This window comes from Staurois parvus, unplaced genomic scaffold (genome assembly GCF_062004578.1).
Source record: "Staurois parvus isolate SC_StPar_1 unplaced genomic scaffold, SC_StPar_1.0 ptg000209l, whole genome shotgun sequence".
Taxonomy (NCBI): Eukaryota; Metazoa; Chordata; class Amphibia; order Anura; family Ranidae; genus Staurois; species Staurois parvus.
Genome location: NW_028318005.1, coordinates 8,107,048 through 8,131,373, shown reverse-complemented (window position 1 = coordinate 8,131,373; position 24,326 = coordinate 8,107,048). Strand labels below are relative to the sequence as shown.

At 40.3% G+C, this 24,326-nt stretch overlaps 1 protein-coding gene across 7 annotated transcripts in view; it reads left to right on the top strand.

The window, feature by feature from the left end:
• The window catches only part of IQSEC1 (IQ motif and Sec7 domain ArfGEF 1), a 440,052-nt gene that overhangs the window by 110,917 nt on the left and 304,809 nt on the right, over positions 1–24,326 (top strand). The window contains exon 1 of one of the 7 annotated variants that reach the window (XM_089678735.1): positions 16,870–17,043. The exons of the other annotated variants lie outside the window; for them this stretch is intronic. Coding sequence (XP_089534861.1) covers positions 16,976–17,043 — 68 coding nt within the window. The 5' untranslated portion in view covers positions 16,870–16,975. Of the gene's footprint in view, positions 1–16,869; positions 17,044–24,326 lie in introns of those variants that run through there. 7 annotated transcript variants of the gene reach the window in all.

Here is a 24,326-nt window from a genome sequence, read left to right as displayed (position 1 = left end):
AGATCTGGAGACTGGCTAGGCCACTCCAGGACCTTGAAATGCTTCTTACGAAGCCACTCCTTTGTTGCCCGGGCGGTATGTTTGGGATCATTGTCATGTTGGAAGACCCAGCCACGTTTCATCTTCAATGCCCTTGCTGATGGAATGAGGTTTGAACTCAAAATCTCACGATACGTGGCCCCATTCATTCTGTCCTGTACATGGATCAGTCGTCCTGGTCCCTTTGCGGAGAAACAGCCCCAAAGCATGATGTTGCTACCCCCATGCTTCACAGTAGGTATGATGTGCTTTGGATGCAACTCAGCATTCTCTCTCCTCCAAACACGACGAGTTGTGTTTCTACCAAACAGTTCTATTTTGGTTTCATCTGACCATATGACATTCTCCCAGTACTCTTCTGGATCATCCAAATGCTCTCTAGCAAACTTCAGACGGGCCCGGACATGTACTGGCTGAAGCAGGGGGACACGTCTGGCACTACAGGATCTGAGTCCCTGGTGGCGTAGTGTGTTACTGATGGTAGCCTTTGTTACGTTGGTCCCAGCTCTCTGCAGGTCATTCACTAGGTCCCCCCATGTGGTCCTGGGATTTTTGCTCACCATTCTTGTGATCATTTTGACCCCACGGGGTGAGATCTTGCGTGGAGCCCCAGATCGAGGGAGATTATCAGTGGTCTTGTATGTCTTCCATTTTCTAATTATTGCTCCCACAGTTGATTTGTTCACACCAATCTGCTTGCCTATTGCAGATTCAGTCTTCCCAGCCTGGTGCAGGTCTACAATTTTGTTTCTGGTGTCCTTCGACAGCTCTTTGGTCTTCACCATAGTGGAGTTTGGAGTGTGACTGTTTGAGGTTGTGGACAGGTGTCTTTTATACTGATAACAAGTTCAAACAGGTGCCATTGATACAGGTAATGAGTGCAGGACAGAGGAGCCTCTTAAAGAAGAAGGTACAGGTCTGTGAGAGCCAGAAATCTTGCTTGTTTGTAGGTGACCAAATACTTATTTTCCACCATAATTTGCAAATAAATTATTTCTAAATCAGCCAATGCGATTGTCTGGATTTTTTTTCTCATTTTGTCTCTCATAGTTGAGGTCTACCTATGATGCCAATTACAGGCCTCTCTCATCTTTTTAAGTGGGAGAACTTGCACAATTGGTGGCTGACTAAATACTTTTTTGCCCCACTGTATCTTTTTAGTTATGTTGTACCGACATCACTAATATAGTTTATGTAATGCACTTTACATAAAATCCTCCAGATTTCCATTTTTGCTGTCTAGTGCTCTTTCATCATATTCTGAAATCATTTTATATGTTTACAACCCCCATATTATGTTGAATATTTTATTAGCTTGTTTTGCTTCCCGAAGATAGGTCATATATTTGTTTGTTTGATTAATGCGAGAGGGATTGCCCTGGAAAGCAAAAACTTGGTGGCATGCAAAGGTCCATAACTTTTATGTCTTCTTGTGGTGCAATGCATTTCTTCAGCTGTACTTCTCTATCTTCAGCTATATTTTCACTTTGGCAAATTCCTGTTTTGTTTACAGATGATACAGTGCTAGAGCAAAGGCACATTAAATAGAGGTTATTATTGTACCAACCAGTGGGACCTTCTCTTGTAACCCCGTTAACCTGCTGCTTGGTATTTTAGGAAATGTGGCATTTTAGGAAATGTAATTGCACCACAACTTGAGTATACATACTGTCATGTTTCACATGACTGTCATATGCCTTTAAGTGTTTTCTATATCTTGCCTCTGCTCCTCCCTTTCCTTTGGTTTAGTTAATGCTATATAGATAGCCCTCCCCCTTTCCAAGAAATGCATTGCCGCTCTAGCCTCATGTCATGGAGCAGGAAACATTATGATCTTTTGACCTATTGAATGTTCATTGTTGTAAGATTCTCTCAGTTTATGGAATAAACTTCACAAGATTTACAAGATGTCTTATCGATTGAGTCACTGACTGTGGTATTCAACTGAGGTTGACGTTTTCGCTATCTCATGACAACTGTAAGTCACAGAGATCACATTATCAATGCTTAGATTGGAGAGAGAGAACACATACTACATTAATGTGTTCTTGATTTAAATGTGAAAATTGATTTGCTTTAATCTAATTATAACATTAATCTCTGAAGTTTTCTGAGGCTGTGAGAGATGTTAATATTTAGCTTATCTTGTAAACTAAGCACCCTGAAAATTCTCATTGTGCCCACCCTTGTTTAAAGGAGAAATTAATTTATACGTAAGTTGTCCTCTAATTCTTCCCCACAACTTCCTCAATGGAAGTTTGATACCTAATCATTTACCAACCCCCTGCCAGGATCTTTAGTCCCAGCTGAGTTCAGATCCCACTATGTATGTATGTTCTTTCTCCCATTTGTGCCTATAACTGGGACTGTAGTGCAACCATCCAGAAATGTATGGCCCAACCCACAGGAATTAATGTGGCAAACTGCACGTATGTGCAGTAGAAGCTAGATGAGGCCAGGAATTATTTGTGTTGTGGCTGTGTGGCTCTGGGCGGGAATGCACAGTAAAATGGCATTAAGGGTTGTATTTAGATAGTGGCTCTAAATATGAAGGGTGGGAGAAGACTTAAAGAACAACTCACCTAAAAGTAAAATTGCCACTGAGAAATAGTAGTTGTCAGGCTGTGTCTGTAGCCATCCTCACAACTGAACAGGAAACATGGTCACCTTCCATTTTGTTAAGTTTTACTGTATGTGTAAATTGGAGACATTGGGGCCCATAAATAAATGGTCTGAATGGAAAACAAAATGGATTCCTCCATCAACACAAGTGAGGTTGATGGAGGAATCCTCCCCCTGGGACAAAGGTGCATAATATGATGTAACTGACAATGATATTAACTTGTACTAAAATTCTTGACCAAAAAAAGAAAACGTAGGCAAATGTAGCTATGTATTAGCATAGTAGAAGAGGCTGTGTAGGGTCATTCTTTGCTTCTGAGCATGCATGTTTTTTTCTATTTGGTTATAGCTGTACAATTACTGTACACATTGAGTGAAAATTGGATGTTGCGTTCACGTATGATATAAATTTTCTACCTTGCACCTTCAGTTTTTGTCATACGAACAGTCAGAATCGACTGTTGAAAGGCACTATACTAACGATCAGTTAATCGACCAATCGTTCCTTGTATGGACAAGGTCATGCAATTTTCTTATGGTGTATCCGGGCCTTTACATCCGAAAGTCAACTTTTGTTGAACAGGTACATCCACACATGGATGGAAATTCAGCCATTCCCTACTCATCTGGTTAAGATAATTAACCATACAGGAGAGGTTTTCCATCATGTAGGGAGGGGTTGAGAGAAGAACACCGTTTTCAAGTTGTTTGTGTAAGGTTAGGTGGGTAATCACCAATCTATTTTTACTGTATTTTCAACATAACTTTGTGGTTTTTTTTTAATAACTGATACAGTCTTAACCTTTATAAATGTACTTGTTGTAAACTCTAATTAATTCAGTGTTCTGACTTCCTATATTCCTGCTAATGATTTAATTGATTGCTGGCACTTTCAAGTATAAAACAGAGTTTGGATTAATTCCACATCCCTGAGTCAGATCATTTCTAGGTTAGTAAAAAGTATTAACAATTCTCTGGTGTTTGTAAGTGAAGAGTTCACATATTGGTCAAGTATCCTCTTGACTGCTGCATTTTCATCCCTCTCTCTCAGCTCTGTGTGATATTATACTGCATGCTGACATTTGCACTAAATGCCTCCCCTTATGTCATCTTACATGTTAGCTGGGGATGTTTGTTTTTCCTTGTTTTCTTGTTCTTGCTCATCTGTTTTTAGATGGCCATAAACTGACCTGGTTATATATTATTTATATATATATATATATATATATATATATATATATATATATTGCAAGTCTAAAAACAGGCTAACATTGGAAATTATTCAGATACAAAATTTAATATAACTAGTTTGTGACGTACATAGGGGCGGTGATGTAGTTGAAATACAGCGTTGAACGTGCTCCACCATACATCCAATGTGTATCTTTCAAGTCTGGGATGAATTTTAAAAGGTAGTGGTTTGTGTGTTAATATTTAAAACCACATTAAACCCAAAAGCAAACATTTATTATATTGCAGCTTACAAATTCTTAGATGTAGTGGCTGCATTGGTTTTCTTTTTTACGCTTTCTTTTATTTTCACCTGGTGATACTGCCAATAAGTCTGTTGTTTTTCAACAGAGTAAGCTCTTCTGCAAATGTAGCAGAGTGTTGAGACAAACCATTTACTACTGAGAGGGGTGTTAATAAATGATTAGCTTTTATTTGTTCAGGAAAAACCTTTAGGCTTGGTTTATAATTTGATGCGATTTAGAATGTGATTATGTGGTGTGACTTTGATGCAACTATTCTTTTGGGGCCAAGTCACACTGTAAATCGCACCAAAGTAGTGCAGTAATCTTTTCGAAAAATTGCACCATTCTGAGTAGCTTTGATTAGAACCACACCATTGAAAACAGTAAGATTTCATTTGTCACCTGATTCCATGCAACTCAAGTCACATCAGAAGTCAAACTAGTGTGAACCAAACCTTATCCCAAAAGAAAAAACTGTTACTGTAACTGTAGTGTAAGCTGGAGTTTGGCTTCAGTTTGTTGTTGTATATAAATCCGATAGTACATCTAACACTCCCCTCCCCCCAGACTGGAAATGCTGTTGTCCAAAGGTGCCCTCTGTGCTCTACCCAGAGTGGGGGAACTCTAATAGAGGAGGTGTGCTATTGGCCAGATTGCCAGGTGAAAACCAAAGGGAAAAAGAAAACTAATGCGGCCACCACATCCAAGAATTGGTAAGGTGCAATATATTCCATTTTTGATTTTGCGTTTAATACCACTTTAATGATAAAATAGTATAAAATGCTCACAAAACTATTACAATCACAAGAAAGTAAAACCTCCTATGATAGTGCTTCACTTGCTTATGGCTTTATTGATAGTTTACTTATAACAAATTAAAGCGGAGTTCCAGTTGAAAATAAATAAATAAAAGTGCTGATTTTTAAATACAGACACTTACCTGTCCCTTGGTCCAGCGGTGTCTTCACCACGGCTGTTTTCACTGGCCGTCTTCTTTCCTCGGCGCCGGCATCTTCAGTGTGGGCACCCAGCTGACAGCTTGCGGCTTCACAGCTGGGTACCCACTGCGCATGCGCAGTGAATGGCTGTGCTTTGTGAATGGCCACGTAGTCTTCTGGGGCCTGTCACGTGTCCCAAAAGACTACGGGGAGGGAGGGGGGAGGTCAACTTCCGCTTCCGATCGCCTTAGGTGATCGGAGCGGAAGTGGGAGCAGGTACCTGTCAAATTACCCCCCCCCCTTCCCCAAAGGTGGCAATTCTTAATGGGGAGCGGGGGACAAAGGCTTAAAGCGGAACTTTTCCTTTTGGGTGGAGCTCTGCTTTAACTATAAATAAAGCCATAATCAAGTAAAACCCTGTCATAGGCTGTTTTACCTGCTTGTGATTTTAACCATTTTGTGAATATTTTTGTACTATTTTATCAATAAACTGTGTCCAAGGTAACCCATTAGGTCAGTGCACCCTTTGCTGTTTTTGTTTGTTTAGACAGAAAGATTTCCCCAAAATGAAGAGGGCTGCTATGCCTTGATTGGACCCTAGACATTGCATAGATTTGTTCAGGGAATAAGCCACCATACTTCCAAGAGCCTTCGTTAGGATTTCATAGAACTTGAGTGCTGATGTGGTGGATTTTCTATATTGCTAAAGCCAGACTATAAAAAGATTAAAAATAACATACACTAGCCATTAACAATGCCCACACTCCCCATTATACTTGAATATACATTTGGATCATCCAAGCATGACAAGTCTGCGAGGAAGAAACACTTCTGGCATAGATTATCAGGAAGGTAATCTGTAGTCTTTGGTTAGAAAAATCCAGACTGACCAACCAGTTATTTCCCCACCTATTTCTAGAAAGGTTGAGGAGTACCCAGAGGTATATGGTTGTATTCCTAAACTGACAGTAACATAACTTCTTAAATAAAGGTCATATTTTGTCTTTAGGTACCTTTTTTAGTGTTGGCAATTACCTAGTGAATGCTCAGTACTGTCATTTATTGGTGGGTGCTGCAGTCTGGCGCCTTTGGGCCTTCCTACTAATTTGGCCCTATCACCAAACAGTAATGGTGGCCACACATATCACAATTTTTCCACTATTCTTTTATTTTTATTTATTTAACTCTCGATTTTTCTTACTTTATCAATGAATCGATCAAAAGTTCACTAATAAATTAGATGAAAACATGTAATCAATCATTGTATGGAACAATTGTAAATAATTCAGAGAACACTGTGCTTATACTTTTTTGCTCCTGCTTCAACCAGACCTATTTACCCATTACAGTTTTCATGCTGTACAGCCATTGGTATTTGTTTCTTCTTTGTTCCATGCATTTTCATACCTGGAGTATGTAACTCCTGAGTCACAGAATCACAGGGATACACAATAAAGTATTATCTTCTTCCTCTGCTAATAAAGTGCTCACCCTACCTAGTGATCCAACAATGCTATATCACCCACTGTGCACAAACAGCCAACACACAACTGAGTGTTTTATTTATTTAATTTATGTTGTAATGATGAAACTCTTATTACTGAGAATGTGCTTCACATGCTGTGCCCACACAGCCAATGCCAAACCAGCACTGACAGCTCACTGACTGCTCCCAACTGGCATGTGCGGATAAATGAACAATTCTGCATTAAAGGGTTCATCCCCCACCAGGTCTCAATTGAAGTTCCAGACTCCAGTGGGGAAATCTTCCCGCATCTCTGGTATGACTGCAGCAGCTACTATTGTCCCTAGCTTGGGGCAATTCACCAATTTTTCTATTCCTAGGAAGAGTCCATTGGAAGGTACAAAATACAATGTTAGTGGGGGAGTAAAACAGCACTGCTCCTTAACTCCGAATGACAATATGTGTGCACCTTGCTCCAGCCCCCTCCCTCTTCCACAATTGGATTTTTTTTAATTGCACTTGTTGAGTCAGGTTTGGGGGTCCACAAGTGAGACCTTTCAGATGAGATAGTGAGTTCAAATTGATAAAGAAAGGTGCATTTATTACACTGCAGTGGAGATAATACAGCATACAGAAGTTCACCTCGTATGAGATGGACCTAGGTGATCAATATATATCTAACTCTTAAATTTTAAACTGATACATATATAGTCATAAAGTCCAGGCGTGATCGTATAAGTTCCAGGCGTGATCGTATAAGTTCCAGGCGTGATCGTGTAAGTTCCAGGCGTGATCGTGTAAGTTCCAGGCGTGATCGTATAGTTTTAGTCCAATCTAATCCTTATATGCTTAACCGCAAGCTCAGAGTTAAGTGGGTGTTAACATCATGTGACTAGTCCAAAATAGAGATTTCTGGTCATCCGCCATGACAGTTGCTGGTTCAAACTTGTTTGACCACAAGATTCTTTTCTTAACCTTGAAATAGGAAGATAGCCGGCTAGATGCTTACGTCACAGGCACAAACTTCAAGCCACATTTCCTAAGTGAAAGAAAGGGCAGAGTGCATTAAAAGCTCTTTTAGGAGAAATGACAGTATATATGTTTACAAGAACATTCATTATTAGACCCCTATATTTCTACTCACACTTTTTCCTTTCTTGCCTGGGTGAGAATGATATTGAGCATGCAGATGTACTGAAGGGCTCAGCCCATCCTTTGGGGCCTGGTAGAGACCTTTGGCACATCTGGACATGCAGGGAAGGATGGTGCATGTGTGAAGAATTCAGCATGTGCATATGTACTGCTATGCACCAGACAATCAAAAATGGAAGTGCCTTGGAGGGGATGGAGCCATTATTAAGGGGACTGAAGTCCCTCTTTAAAGTGCAAATATGATGATGCAGTCAGTCCATAGCATTTACAAAGCAATTTTTGTTTTTCTGAGTTCCCCGTAACATAATTTTATAGCTTGTTGATCTCGCCAGTAGTAGCATTTTTGCATTTCCTGGAACAGTATGACAACGCTGTTCATTCTACAGTGACATCTGCAGCATTGTTATCTTGTGGATATGGTAGTTTTTAGATGCACATGTTGTGTTCAATGGTCTTCAAGCAAGCAACAAAATTAAAGACCATATCCAACTAATATTGTTTACAGTAATACAGCAGTGATTACAGCAGCAATATTTTTCCCTTGGAAAAAAAAGTTTATCATGATGCAATATGGAGGATTTATATGTGTCTGGAGTTTGCTTATGTAACTAAAGGCTTTATGCTTTTATGCCTTTCATCTGCTTTGATATTTCAGTCACTTTTCTGTTTCCTATTTATACAATATGATTTTGAGCTGCATTGCAGGTTTATAGCAGAAGCCGTTTGTGTTCCGTCTAGATGTGTTAGTTATGATTTACATCAGTAGCTCAGTTCTCACTGGTACAAGACTTGAATCATTCTCTTACAGCTCAGATGTTCTGTTATATTTTTCCTCAGATTAAGCTTGCTTGTAGATGTGTTTCTGTAGCTATACACAAGTGTGGTTCTCTACGAAGTAGCTGTGTCAATTGAAATGAAAATTGTGCTTTCTTTCTTTAAAGCAGAACTCTAGCCAAAAACAAGCTAAAATGATTAGCCTGTTAAGTGGTAAAATCACAAAACAAGCGGTTGCTGCAGTATTCACCTTCTATACAGAGATTTCACCCACAGTTCTTTTTTCAGTTCCTCCATATCCTCAGTCTGATAGCCAGCATAATTTAATCCACATCCTTTGAGCCCAGGTTTTCCTGGACTCGCCCAGCCTGTGACAGGACAGTGCAAGGAGAAGCAACTCAGTGATGAGCTCATCTCTCTGTCACTTAGTTTTCTCTTATCAGCATGCACCCTGTCAGCAAATGAACTAGCTACTTGTGCTGCTTCTTCCTATCACACTCAAGCTCTGCTGTACAGGGACTGCAAAAGGCTGATACCAGGTCAAATGTAGGTACTTACACTGCTTGCAAAAAATGCATTTAATAATGTAATAAAGTGGTATTGAACTTCATTTTAAACCACTGACAGGCGGGGTTTTATAAAAGAAAGGAAAGAAAAGACCCTAGTGGTCTCTTCTGTCATAAATTCCTCCCCTGCCTTTCAGCGGTAATGTGATCTGAGCTGCACGTATGCAGCTCAGACCACATTTACGGCACTCGCTGTGTGTCTTGATGATGTGACTGTGCTCATGCGTAAGAGTGACATCATTGTGGTCTGGTAATTCAAGCAAACAGAGAGACGGAACCCAGGGGGAAGACTGGGCAAAGAGTGAAGTACTAGAACCAGTGGGAGTGATGACACCGCTGGAGGGCTCTGTCCATGCAGTCACTGCATCCTAGTTGACAGCTATGGGACTGATGACACGGGAATGCGCGCAACAGCTATGCATCCCCATGCCGGTAAACACAGCCCTACACAGGGCACAAATTAAAATTCCCTGAGTGAATGAGCCCTTACCATGGTTTTACCTTTGAGGAATGATTGACTTTGAATTACTGTGTCATGTGTCTACAAATAATTTGCACTTTTCTATTGCAGCATTGGGGATTTATGGGTTTTCCCCTACAGCCAAAATCATACTGGAAATTTTTTTTTTTTTATGTCTAAGCAGGCTACCCCTGGTGCATATGTGTGTGTCTGTAGTAGTCCTGTGTATGAATGCCTTTTATACATACAGTATGCTTTTGATCATGTATTTGCAGTAAATCCTTCTCAGTAAATCCTCCTCAGTTCCTTTGCATCACACTGATTTCTACATGACCTTGCAGCAGGGATTAATCACACAACTCTAATATCGATCTCATGCAGTCTTGCAATGCTGCAGTTTCTTTCCCTTGCTGAAACTTTCTAAGATCATTCACCTCCTGGGATCAAATATGTCCTACGGCTTGGCAATTCTAGAGATCGTTGTGTATGTTTTTGTAGTTTGAATTAGCTCTGTAGATTTAATTTCTTGAGATGAATTTTGCAGAGATCACATCACCGTAAACTCCCATGTGTCGAGTTATACGTCATGCCGTCCTATGAGCATAGGGATGATGATACCCTTCTACGCAAGATCCAATTCTTGCTCCCTGAGATTATTTAAAATAAATAAAAAACCTAGAATGTGTTTGGGGAGGTCCATGCTTCCTGCTTTATATACTGAACTTTTATTTAACTGTAAAGACATCAGTTAAAAGAAGGGGCCTAAGCTATGGTGATTCTTATGATGCCTCGCCTCAACAGACCTACATCTTCTTCTCTTGGATTTCTTTGTTTAAAGAGATGTGGGGGTTGATTTACTAAAAATGGAGAGTGCTAAATCCAGTGCACCTCTGCATAGAAACCAATCCACTTCCAGATTTGTTTTTTTGTCAAAGCTTAATTGAACAGGCTGAAGTTAGAAGCTGAAAGGCTACCATGCACAACAGCATCAGATTTTGCACTTGCCAGATTTACTAAATCTCCTCCATGGTCATCTTGTTTATGTATTTAGCTCCCACTAGGTGGGTCTAGTGTGGGGTAAACTTATTTTTGGTTCATGGTAGTGAGTGAGCCTGAATTACTGTGGGTTCAGCGTGAAGTCAGGCTGGATGGCTCAGCAGGTTGGGACGGTATCGCCTCCACCTGGTTCTGGAGGTCAATGGAAGCTTCCAGAAGCCAAAGGGTGGAGGGGTGGAGACTTCAATCTGCGTATTCATGGGAGTCTGACCAATCCCAGAGAGGAGGCTTTGGTAGTGTGGTAGACCAGCCCATAAATATGAGAGAGCCATGCTAGCAGGGGAGTCAGGTTTGAAGATGGATTGCTGAGAGCTGTTGCTGTGTAGCATGGATGGGAGCCCCGGAGGAGGGGGGTTCTGCTTCCAAGCTGGAGACTGCAAGCTGAGGATAAGCTGAAAGAGGGAGCTCCACTGCCCTGCTGTCCATCAGGGAAGGACACCCTGCAAAGGAGTGGAACCAGCCCAGCTGGAAGGCCTGAAAGCAGTTTTATGCACAGCTGCAGGACAAGGACAGTATGCGTACCTCTACACCCCCAGGGCCTAGAAGGGAGAAGTCTATTGGATGCATGTTCTGGCAAGTCTTCAGGGGACTTACCCAAACCCTTCTCCTGGGATCAGAGACTGTAGCCAGGTAGGCTGGTATTCCGTGCACTAAGGGGACCAAGATCTCCTACACGTCATGTTGCTAGAAATCCACGCAGGGGACACCAAGCTCCTAGAAGGGGAGTACTTTACTAAGTACTGTAATGGTTCTGGCTGGAAGGCAGTTAAGTTTCTGTTGTTTTTTTTACTAAGTGTGCCAGAGCAAAAAATGTCCTCATCATTCTGCTTCTACAATCAAATTGGGCATCCCGTACCCGCTTTACCCTATCCATGGACTGTTAACTGACCTTAGATGCAAGTGTGGAAAAGTGAGTTGCCTGACTGTGCAGAGCTCAGGGGGACCTAAAAACTCAGCTGCCCTCAAGGGGGTAGCGCTATATGTAGGGCAAGGTTACCATGTCTTTGCAAAGAGCCCCTCCCCCATAGTCATCCTATTAGTGCTCCATCACTGCTCCTGTCTTCTCCACAGCTTGCACTGAAGTTACTGGTGTTGACGGCATGTGGTAGTAGTGCCATCACTCTCCTGGTCATGTGACAGTGTTTGAGTCTACCAACTGGCAGCAAATCCTGGGTACTGTCACAGGGGAGGAAGATACAAGCTCGTCTATATCCCAAACGATGGTGACATTATCCTGCTTTTTATCCCGTTGCAACTTGTACACAAGTCATATTATTTATATAACCACAGTGATCCATTTCTCCACTGAGCTGATGGTCCAGCATCATCTCATCGAGGTCTGTTCTTTGATCATGTAACTCAGGGGTCATCTAGTAGGATGATAGATGTACATATGAAAAGCTAATTCTGCATACATGCATGTTTTCTGCTAAGAATGAATGTGTGGCTTTTGTGATGTAATTTGTGTATTGGAGTAAAGCCAATAATGACATTACACTAAGTTTTAGCTAGAATGCATTAAACCCTCAACAATTGACAGTAATGCTGCAGGATAACCACACTGCAGTGAATTTAATGGGTGCTGCGTCTGCTCTGTTTGTAGAGTAATTAAGACAAATTTTGTGTATATCTCTGTCCCAAGCACCATTAACTATTACATTTATACCATCAGGAGATCTCATTTATAACAAATAGGCATTTTTACCCAATTCCTTAATATTGTTTTACTCAGATTTCATGTTATCTTGTAATATGCTGTAAAATGTGCAGAGAACAGTTATACAGCACATAGGACTTTGTAATTCTAACTATTAATGGTAGAGATATTAGAAACTCTGATGGCTTTTCATAAGGTTATGTATAAATTTGGGAAGATAAACAAAATCCTCAGCATAGCTGGCCAAAAGATGAGCTGACCAACCGCCAAACTATTGAATAAAAATAAAATAGTAACTTTGGTGGAATCACTTCTTAAGCAGAGAAAATTCAGAGCAATGTTTCAAAGTTGCTAAAATCATAAAGAACACAAAAATAACTCCAGACAAGAAGTTAAATCATTTTGTGAATTGTTAAAGGTATATCACAAACACTGGTAATGTAGTTTTCATAAAACCTCCTGTAACTCAATTCAGGAATATTTTCAGAGTGTATCTTAACTGGAACCTAACCTTGTGTCACAAAATTCTGTATTGTGCAGCATAATCCTCAACGCTTTGGTCAAATTCAAGCAGAACACTGGCCTGCATTTAGGGGTGGCAACATCGACCATGAGAAGAGGCAGGGCCAAACTTGACTTTTGTACAGACATTCTACATTTCCACAGATTTCCTCTTCCTATATCTCCAGATTTGCTTTTGACTTGTGACTTTCACTGAAGCTGTCCTTCAAATATGCCTTTCATCACAATATGCAAAGTTTGTGAAAGGTTTATTTTGACCATCTCCAACTCGGCCATTAAGTAAAATAAACAGTGAGGTATAACTGGCACATGTTGAGAAGTAGATTATTGCCTCAGAATTTTGAATGTTTCGTTTTTTAGCATACTTGGGGTCATAACAATAAAGGTTTCCTCCCGTGGTGAGCTCATTACTAATTAGTTCCAGATTGATACCATTTTGGTTAGAAATATATCCTGTTTGTTTCCTCTTTAATGTAAGGAAAACTGCATTGTCATGCAGTAATGGAATGATGACCAATCTCTGCACATCATTCCCCTTTCATTATAGTTTGGGACTACTTGTCTATAACAGCTAGACAAAGAAATATACAGATAACAGAGATATTAGAGTCTTTGTATAGAGAGATTTTGTTCTCTAAAACCCACCGTTCCATAGACTGTAGGGTACTCACAATATACTCTGGATGGTGTACTGTATGTTTGGTGAAAAAAATATACACGTATTTCTAGGAGTGGTTTATTCACACAAAAACCTTATAAAATTAAAATTAGACTTGTTGCAAAATTTTGAGATAGGATTGCTCCATCCCAGCGTACTAAGCTGTAAATTGAGCATCATGGTAAAATTAATGTGGACTGTAGCGTTGTGGGTTAACCCCTTACAGGTGGTCAACTTACTAGATATAAAAGGCCTTAAGTGCAGCTCCTGAAATTACCAAAGTGCCTCACATAATTTTAGTGCAAAAGACATAACACAGCAGATGTTCAGAGACTGTATAGGAGAGACATTATATAGGAGATGGCCAGAACTGCAGCCATAGTACAAGAGTGCTTAGAGGCTGGGGACCTACTGCAGGAGACAAAAACTAGGGGCATGTTACATGAGACTGCTAGGGATTACTATCATTATAGTCTCTCCCAAATTTGTGCTCCCCTTTAAATATCACAATTCTTTTACAAAAGATCCAATAAAAATCCCAGATATATAAATAGAGAAAATGGAATGGAAAGCACAGAAAATGAAAAATAAATTAACCAAACTGTTGAACTAGAAGAAGGCAGTCTGAAGAATATTTTCCTTCACTGGGCCTGAGTAAGAACCTATGTATAAAAAACACTGACTACTGGCTTCTGGGGACAAAGGAGATGCAGTGGAAGGAATTTACTAATACTGGTGCACACAGAATCGGGTGCAAAGTAACCAGTCATCTTCTATGTTTTATTGTCAAAGCTTAAATGAACAAGCTGAATTTAAAAGGTGATTGCTTACTTTTAACAGCTGCACCAGATTCTGTGTGCACCAGTTTTAGTAAACGTGTACGAGATGGCTACATGCAGCACTCAGGCCAGGCAAGAGGCAAGACTTATAGCTAAAGAACATGGCTAAACCACTGTGCTTCCTCAGTGTTTCTTAACCTCCTTGGCGGTATGATTCTTTCCAATTTTTTGTGCTGAAAGCGGTACCATTTTTTTGCATGGAAATATGTAGTTTTTTATTGTAGGCTGTAATTTTTAGGAATAACTCACTGAAATCTGTCCGAACAAGAGTCTATTAAACATTCCGGATATGATAAAACTTGAAACACGAAATCATAAATTATAATTTCATATATAATCATAAAAAATAATAATATAATAATAAAAAAATTGAATTCAATAATATAATCAAACCAAAAACACTGAAATTTGAAATACAGAGGCAAATTCGCACATCGCTGAGCAAAGTCGCAAAATCGTTTTCAGTGTCTGATGACGAATTTCACCACGAATCATCACTCAATTCTGCAAGTGGTTCTGATTTACTATCACTGTTCTAAAACCGCTTTTGACGTAAAGGGACGCTTTTTGGACGCCATGGACTTTTCTAAGTTTCCAGGCAGAAAGAACATTCAAAATGCAGGCAGGGCACAGGACAAAGAGGTAGGGACAAAATATATGTGAAATGCATTGAAACAGCAATGACAGCAAAAATGACATTTTTTAAAAATTTCAAATTTCCCGCCGGTTCCGGCGCCCGTACGTCCCGACGTCACAGGGACCGGAACACAGAAGCCGGATGCCGGCATCGGCCGGAGGAGATGGCCGGGGACGCTGCAGGGGACACATCGTGGGAGCGAAGGACAAGGTAAGTGCTGCAGGGACCCCCAGAGCAGCACCGCATGGTAAGCCCGAGTGTGGCTCGGGGTTACCGCTCTTGGTATAGAAATTTTACCCCGAGCTACACTCGGGATTACCGCTAAGGAGGTTAAAGCAACCCTAAGACTAGGTTCACACCTATGCAGGTTGCGTTTGAGCCATTTCTGCATTGTGTTTTGTGTTTTTGCTCTAGCGTTTTTGCCACATTTTATGCATTTTGCATTTTTTTGTTTTTCATTCTTTATTCTTGTTACTTTTTTCTTGTTTTTTCTTGTTACTAGGCAGATTTAAAATGCAAAACGCTGCAAAAACACAACAAAAATGCAATACATGCTTTTCTGCAGCATTTCCATTGAAGTCTATAGAACCAAAAAATGCAACTTTTTGAGTTAAAAAAAAGTCCCTAACACTTTCCAAAAAACAGACCTGGTGAAAACGCACAGGTGTTAACATGTTCCATAGGAAATCATGTTAAATGGACTGTACTGCATTTCTGCAAAATGCTGCAGAAAACGCTTAGGTGTGAACCTATGGTAAGGACTTCTCAGAGGCTACTGACCCCCCCCCCCCACCACCACCACCACCACCAGCACAGTCAGGGTGACTAAAAACGAGCATTATGTATCCCACATGATTTAATCTAGAGTTCAGCTTTAAAACATCTTTCACATGGGTGGCCAGGGGGTGGTAAAAACAGGCGGTTGAGCCATGGTTTTATTGCCCACTCCCTCTCCATTCTTCCACCTAAAACCTAACATACAGCTGGAGGGCAATGTATACATGTTTTGCCGCAAGGCTTCAGCAAATTTAACATGGCTTGTTGAGATGACAGGTGACATCCCCTGTCAAGCTTGCCCATTCAGGGCAATGGGCCCACTCTGAAACTGCAAGCCAAATGCTAGGCTTCCAACTGTGGAGTATTAGTGTCATTCAAAATTTGCTGTTCAACAAAGAATATTAAAAAAAACAAAAACAAAAAAAAAAACAGGCATTCGGGAGACAGTAGGATTACCTCCTAAGTGCATGGCAGTCACAATTTACCTGCTTTGTGAAAAGTGATCTACTTTTCAGAGATTGCTGTGGTGTGAACATAACCTAAAGGATAGCACTGCTTTTTAAGAAAACCCCTAATCCAGAAAAAAGTGCACCAAAATAGAAGATGGCTTACTTTTCCCATTAAAAAATGATGCAGTGTTGTTTTATTAATTACTTTCTATGCTGCCTGCACAGAATATCGATTTTGTGCAAGAAATGTATAAGGACAAGTGAATTTGAAACGGTGTGTTCATTGAATTTTCCATTTTAGCTATTCGCCTGTGTCCTTAATACAACTTAATTTCTTACTAAAAATAGACTGTCAGTGTCTAGTACATCCGACATCACCTCTCATTGCTTTCATTTAAGTTTCAAACTCCTTGTTTGCTTATTGGAAAAATGATTCATTAAAGCATTTGGCCTGGGAAAGAGTTTATTACACAGCCGTCAAGTCGGATAGTTTGCAGACAGCTGGGGTCTTGTGCAGCCTGGAGCAGATGATTTCACTTGCATTTAGCAAGAGGGTGCTGTGCTAGGGAGACACTCCAAAGAAGTCTTATAAAGGAACCTTTGGTGGAAAGCTCGTTGGCTAGAGGAAAAAACCTAAACTAGTAATTTTGAGGTCTCTATCTTTTTTTTTTTTTCCTTTCTTGGAAAATGTGCATAATACTGAGTGTAACACAGATTCCTGTAAACCAAGAGGAGGTAACATGAGAGCAGGCTTGTACTGGAGTTTTGGTCCCACAAGTCTGGGGATTTCTGCACGATTAAGTGAATCTGCGTGTGTCCTGAACTGATCTGGTCCTCACGGTTCGGCTGTGTCCCGGTAACTGGATTGTACCGTACTTACAGTGGGATCATGAAGGGGGATGGAGGAGCAATGTGGAACCTAATGTGGAAGTATTGCCTTTCAGTCAGAACAATAAGGTAGGGTTACAGTTTATGAATGATAAGAATAGCTGTTTAATGAAATATATAGGGTAAAAATGTATGCCGTTTAACATGTGCCTTATGTATTTGAACTTTGATGCGAATAATGTGAATATGCAGTCACAGATTACAGGGAACATTTGTTTAACAGTGTGAAAAGGCAGATGGTCAGAAGTAATGGGGGGTGACTGCTGGAACTTTTATTTTATTTATTTTAGGCATTTATATAGCGCCTTCCATTTATTCAAAACTTTATATACAGCATTTTCACTTCAGTTGCTGGCCTCAAGAAGCTTACAACCTAAAGCTGGACATACATGGTTAGTTTTTTTTTTTTCAGCTAGTGGGATGAAAATAAAAAACGGATTCCTCCATCGACATAAACAATGAGCATGGCAGAATCCCCTGCCCTCCTCTCCCGGAACTCACTGCTGTTGAAATACACTGATTGGCAGCTGCTGTCAAGCAGGGAAGCCCACACACTGATCGAAATTTTGATTAGTCTATGGCCAGCTTAAGGTCCTTATAATCACATGCATACATATACATGCATACAGATATTAGGATGAAGTTGGTCATGAGCTAGTCAACGTACTAACATCTATTTGGAGTGTGGAAGGAAACAGAAATACCCCGAAGGAGAAAATAGTAGCAGTAGTAGTAGACCTAACCGGGGACCTCAGTGCTTCAAGGTGCTTAACATTGGGTACAGCTCAGGCAAAAAAAAAAAGTTACCAGGGCATTAACTCTACTCTATATTACTTTGCAGTGGTTACATTTTACAGTTTATATTTAATATGAGTGGATTTAGAGGTGCTTTTGCTATAACTGCTGCCCCATAACTGAAAGGTTATGACTGTACATCCACAGTTTATAATTTCTCTTCATCGTCCAGGCACAGACTGGCAGATCTGAAATTGATTAATATGGTCATACAGCATGTTCTTTTACATCATTTAAACATACACTCATCAGCCACTTTATTAGGTACAACTGTTCAATTGCTTGGTAACGCAAATTGCTAATCAGCCAATCACATGGCAGCAATTCAATGTATTTAGACATCTAGACGTGCTGAAGACGTCTCGCTGAAGTTCAAACTGAGCATCAGGATGGGGAAGAAAGGGGATTTAGGTGACTTTGAATGTGGCATCGTTGTTTGTGCCAGACGAGCTGGTCTGAGTATTTCAAAAACTGCTGATCTACTGGGATTTTCATGCACAACCATCCCTTGGGAAATCAAGACCCATCACACCAGGCAGCAGTTTTCCAATCTTCAACAATTTTGGTGAGCCTGTGTGAATTGTAGTCTCCTTTTACTGTTCTTAGCTGGCAGGAGTGGCACCCGGTGTAGTCTTCTGCTGCTGTAGCCCATCTGCTCCAAGGTGCGGCATGTTGTGTGTTCAGAGATAGTATTCTGCATGCCTTGATTGTAATGAAGGGTTATTTGAGTTACTGTATTGTTGCCTTTCTGTCATCTTGAACCAGTCTGCCCATTCTCCTCTGACATCAACAAGGCATTTTCGTCCACACAACTGCCGCTCACTAGATATTTTCATTTTTTCGGACCATTCTTTGTAAACCCTAGGATATCTTTCCTCATGTCAAGCTTGACAAAGGAGTGTGCATGACCTGTTACTCTCGCATGCTCAGAAATGTTACTCGCACATGCTCAGAAATGAGTTGCAATACGTCCGGGGACAGCATCGCGCTTGACCCTGCGCTCCAGCCTTCTCTCCTGATTCCTATCCATACACAGCCGGCTTCCAGATCCAGCTGAGCGGCTGTTGTGACACCTACAGCACGAGCGCCGATCCTCTCTCCACCGGAAATGGACTATAGATATGCCTTTTTTTTTATCCTACCAAATGTGGGTGGATTTACACTGTTTGTTTGAACAATCTGCACTTAGAGGTGCCTTTGTGTTTCTTCTCCCTTGTGAATTGTATTTATATGTGTTGATCAGCTTTAAACTGGGCTAAAGATACTGATTGATATGAGATAATCACCACCAGATAGAGATGATTTCAATCAGATGTCTATGGACGCTAGCTGACAATGGGAAGCAGTTTTCAGTATGCATATTTAAGATATGATCTTTATTACACTACACAGCTGCCAGATTGTGCACCAAATCATTTGTGTCTTTAGATAACTTTAGTTAATGGCACACCACTACTTTTTGGTGTTTTGGGATTGCACAGGTCCAAGTGACTAATGGACACCAGCCGGCAGCTCCATATACCCCATGATGACTGATCTAGTGTAACCAGCTCTGCTGGATATATTTGGTTGATTGCTATTGTTTTCCATTTGGAAAGCCAGTATTGGAAATGTCTAGCCACACTCCCCCTCCCATCTCCACAGACTTGTCGAGGCAGGGATTGTTGTGCCTTTATAAAGTTATATGGCTTCATAGCATCCCAAAATATGCTGCAGTTCTATAAATAACACTTTAATAGAAAAATGTATATAGCAAAGTGAAGATTATAAATTTAAACAGGTATGTAAGCAAGCAGGAAGGTCAAAGGGGTGACAATTATTTGTCCGAACATGCTGACAGCTTATTACTGCATCTCAGTCACTTACTATGTATGGAAATGTATACATTGCTGGCAGCACATGACACTTCTATAGTCTGCACTGCTAGGAGCACACTGGTGATGCCGCTGCATCCTTACTTGTCAGGATAATGATCAGTCTATTACACTCAGTATTAGTACTGAAGTAGTTTTTGGTGTACCTTGTGAGGTCTTGCAAAATATGTTTAGTTTCTGGTGCAAACTGTAATATACAATGTATGTAAAAGCTGGGAACTTGCTACTAAATGTTATAACAAATCCGAGTTTACACAACATAGAATGGTACATACAATGCTTTATCCCATGTAACAAGAAAAATATAAAGCACAAATCCAGAAGACTAACTAAAATGTGGTAGTACAGTACAGTTATATACTGCATGGCTCCTGTATACTTTAACACATGTAAACCTCTTCCTTGTCCAGGCTTGCACCAAAATTGGTGCTCGAATAGGATGCATTCCGCATAGAAGTGCCCATAGGAGGTGGTATCAAAAGGTTTCGAGACTAGTTTTGTAACACTCCAGCAGATGGCAGCATTAGGCTGCAAGCACAGTCACAGGGAGCACTGACCTTCATAACTCAGTATGCCAAAAGACATTGTCCTGTGTACGTTGGGAGCTGTGCAATCGGTGCTTTTCTGACCATGTGCGTTACCACGTCTGCTATTTCATCATGGACAGCAAGTTAGAACAAAGAACGAACATGAAATTCTGTATGAACTGGGCAAATCTGCCACAGAGATGTTTGACATAATTCGGCAAGTTTACGATGATGCTGCTTCGATGAGTTGTTTGAGGTGTTTTGAGTGGCATGTGCAGTTCCAGAGCGAAACAACATCACTGGAAGATGAGAGATCAGGAAGAACTTCAACAAGCTGAAACCCCCCGAAAATGCCCTCTTCCAGAAGATGAAGATCCAGCTGAAAGGTCACCATTTTGATAACATTGCGGAGATCCAGCAATTTGCCCAGTTTCACACAGAATTTCACATTTGCTATTTGGTCTAGCTTGCTGTCCATGATGAAATAGCAGATGTGGTAATGGACATGGTCAGAATAGCACCAGTTGCACAGCTCCCAATGTACACAGGACAGTGCTGGTGACTGCCTGCTTAGTCGATCAGAGTTTTCACTTGGAGCTCTACATCATGACTAAGAGCTTGTGCGGGCTGTAGTGGCTCATTTAGATGTACTTTAAAATGTTAGATTCCATAGACGCCCTTTAACGTGTCTATCACATTGAGATGTGCTATTGACGGTTTTTGGACGTGTTTTCTTTATGTTAAATATTGCTTTCCAGATGTCTCCTCTGTGTTGGTTTTCTGTTGTATGCATTCTTGTACCAGTAGCAGTTTCTAAATGCATGTCAGTGTAAATGTCATGGGGGCATACAGTATGTGGCAGGCTTGTAGCGTGTTTACATTGACATGAATGGAGGCCTTTGGGGTGTGGTAAAGGCAGCTGAATGTTATATGTAAGATAAATATTGGCGTGATGCAATGCAAAACAATGCAAATGCGTTCATGTGAACAATGCTGTCCGCTGCAATGCACATATTTGAAACAGTGTGTTGACAAGGCATTCATAAGGCTTCAGAGTTGCAGATGAAATCCTTTTTTTACGTCTGTGTATACTGAGCTTATACTATATACTAACATTTCTTCTCTGCAAGGGAGAATATATATGTGAATAACAGTACACAAAACTTTTGCATAGAGGGATTGTTGTACTATGAAATCCATTTAAAGTTTTACACTTTTACAAAGGAACATTAGTATTTTATTGGCTGGGCTCTTACGACATTATTTGGCATGCAACCCGTTTAGTACACACAATCATTGCAGCATTTATACATTGGGAGAGATTATGACAGAGCAAGCTAGCATATAGAAACAATTTGGAGAGCGTCCCTCTCCCTAGAAGTACCTATTTGACTTGGCTATCTGGTTCTTGGTTCAAGCAAACAGGTCTGTTTTGGTTTCGGCATATTTATATTTCTGTTAGATATATTATGTGTGCCTTTGCTTCCATTCATCCAGTTTTTGTTTGGAAAATATCCCAGATTATTTAAAAATAGTCCAGTGAAACTTTATGGTGTATAAAATTCAAACTCAAGCACTGTCGGATCACAAAATGTACTTGTCCCTATTCCAGACACGTTCCATATTTTTTGAGCTGCACTCTTGTGGCTTTTCTTGGCTCAGAGATCCATAGAAGGCTTGTAGAATCAGACAAATATGACCTGTGACTGTGACAAAGCATCACTGAGGTTTTCCTAGGACCCACAAATCAGACAGAGCTGTTTTCTCTATTATCTCTTGTGTTCCAGCTATTTTGGTCTGTTGTGAGTGTGTTATATCTATTATTAATGCTGTATTTACATTTGAAGACTCCACTTTGTTTTCTGTTTATATTATCTGTGTTCTGGCTTCCTTTATCCTTCCACGCTCCTGACAAATGCAAAGAATAGTTTGTTTTTTGGATTTTGGACTAGTCAACTGTGAATCACACTATCAATTATATTTTTGGTTTGTCTGTTTTTATTGAATTTATATCCTTTGAATTTATGTCCTACTCAAAAAGTGATGAAACATTTATTCAATTTTCCATGATTTGCTTTAATAAAAAGATGACACCACATTTACGCTTAAGTCAGCAAGAATACATTTTTAGTCATGGCCAGATGTGTCTGGATAAGCCCTAACAAATGTCTAAATCTGCAATCTGTCTTTTAACTGGATGTTGAAGTTTCAATTAAAATTAAATGTTTGCTGTTTATAGGAAAAATCCACTTTTTGCAAAAATAGATAAAAAATGCATACATTTTTTGAACAGCAAAAATCTGCATTTGTTATATTTTTGAGACTGTAAAGCATTGCAACTGTGATCAGTGGATTGCATGGGCAATGCTCTGACTCCTACATACTATTCGTCCAGCCCAAGTAGCCCAGGTCTGTACTAAGATACGGACCTTCAGTTTTGTAGTTGAATTACAAATCAGTGTACTACAAGTGTGTTGATTTTTCCATGGAAAACTGCTGGAGAGCCATGCATATCCATGCTTGTTTCAGATATGACAGGAGCTGGCAGGGGAAAAATTCAGGCTGGTTTGAGGGTGGGGGCTGTGGACCGTTTAAAGTTACACCCTAATTATGGTCAGAAATTTGGAGTTAGCATTTAAGATTTTGACCTACTGAATATTATTCTTTTTTAGTATGATTTTCTGAACCTCCACTCAGAGTGTCCCTAATGTCTTCTGCCTTTGCTTTGGTTTAACTAATATTCCCCTGGAATCATTCCTTCAAAAAAAATGTTAGTTACTTAGTTTTAGGGGGAGTCTTGTAGGCTGAGGCTATATGGCAAAATATGTTTTTGGATTAGCCTGATTTCTATCATTAATAAAATGTTCACAAAACAGATTTCACAGAACACCTGTGAAAATTTAAGTTTTCAGTGTTTGAGGTCGCCGTGCTGAATATGAAAGGCCATCTGTCTCATGCATGTTGATCCACCCTTAAAATACACAGCACAAGTCTGGGCACCAGGTTTGTGGAGTAAAAAGGAGCACATTGATGGAGTATATGAAGGAGCCAACAAGAAAGTCCACACACAACACTTTATAACTGTTCATAGTGTACAACAAATGACCAATGTTCAGAAACTAGTTGAATGGGGCTGCTAATTTCCTAGAACTGCCATAGTACTATGAACCTGGGGTGGAGGTTATAATAATACAAAAAAACTGAGATTAAAGTGTATCTCCACTTTTGCAGCCAAATTGCTATAACACTTACTTTATATTTGTTACATGTCCTCATTCACATAGCGTAACGTTAAAAGAAAAAAACTTAAAAATTGCAGTTTTACCTTTGAGGGAACTGGGCAGCTATGTTTGCCGTGATTAATCCTGTCTATTCTGTGCAAGCAGATCTTCATTACCAACAATAACTAGCTTTGAACAATGTCTGTCCTAACAAAGGATTAAAGGTGTAGGACCTGAGCTTTTCCTGCATTGTATGTTAATGAGAACAGACTTGAAACAGGCTCACTCTTAAGCAGCCACAGATGGTTCAAATCTCAGCTGGTCCCTGCTAAACCATTTGATTTGATCCATGTATGGGCAGGATGATTGTACTTAAGTTGATCCATCAATCGACTTGGGTAAAACCAGCATGTCAGTTTTTTTAGGATGCCGTTCTTGCCAGCAGCTATAGCCACTAGGAATAAACATTGTGTTTTCCTGACAGGGCCAGCTCCTCGCACCCCATCTCCCCTTCCTCCCCCCAGAGAACAAAGTGGCTCCGCAGGAGTGAATCCCCCCTCACCTCAACACTTGACTGTGTTGATGGGGAATCGAGTGATTTTCTTTCTTGCAACTATGCATAATCTATGTCCTTCCTTAGCCGACCAGAGATGGATCGGTTCAGCAGGGACCAGCCAAGCTTCTGTCCATCTATGGGCTTGCTGGCTGATTGTACCCAGACCGATCCATCATTGTGTTCTGCCGGCCCCATCAATACTGACTGTGTTGATGGGGAATTGAGCAATTGTCTTTCCTTCTACCTGTTGATGAAGGAAAGAAAATCAAATCATTTATGGCTTGCCTAACATTGTTTAGAAAAACTTGCAATCAACCATGATACCTTCTCCTAAGCATCAACCTAAAACACACATCATGACACACACATCATGAAAACT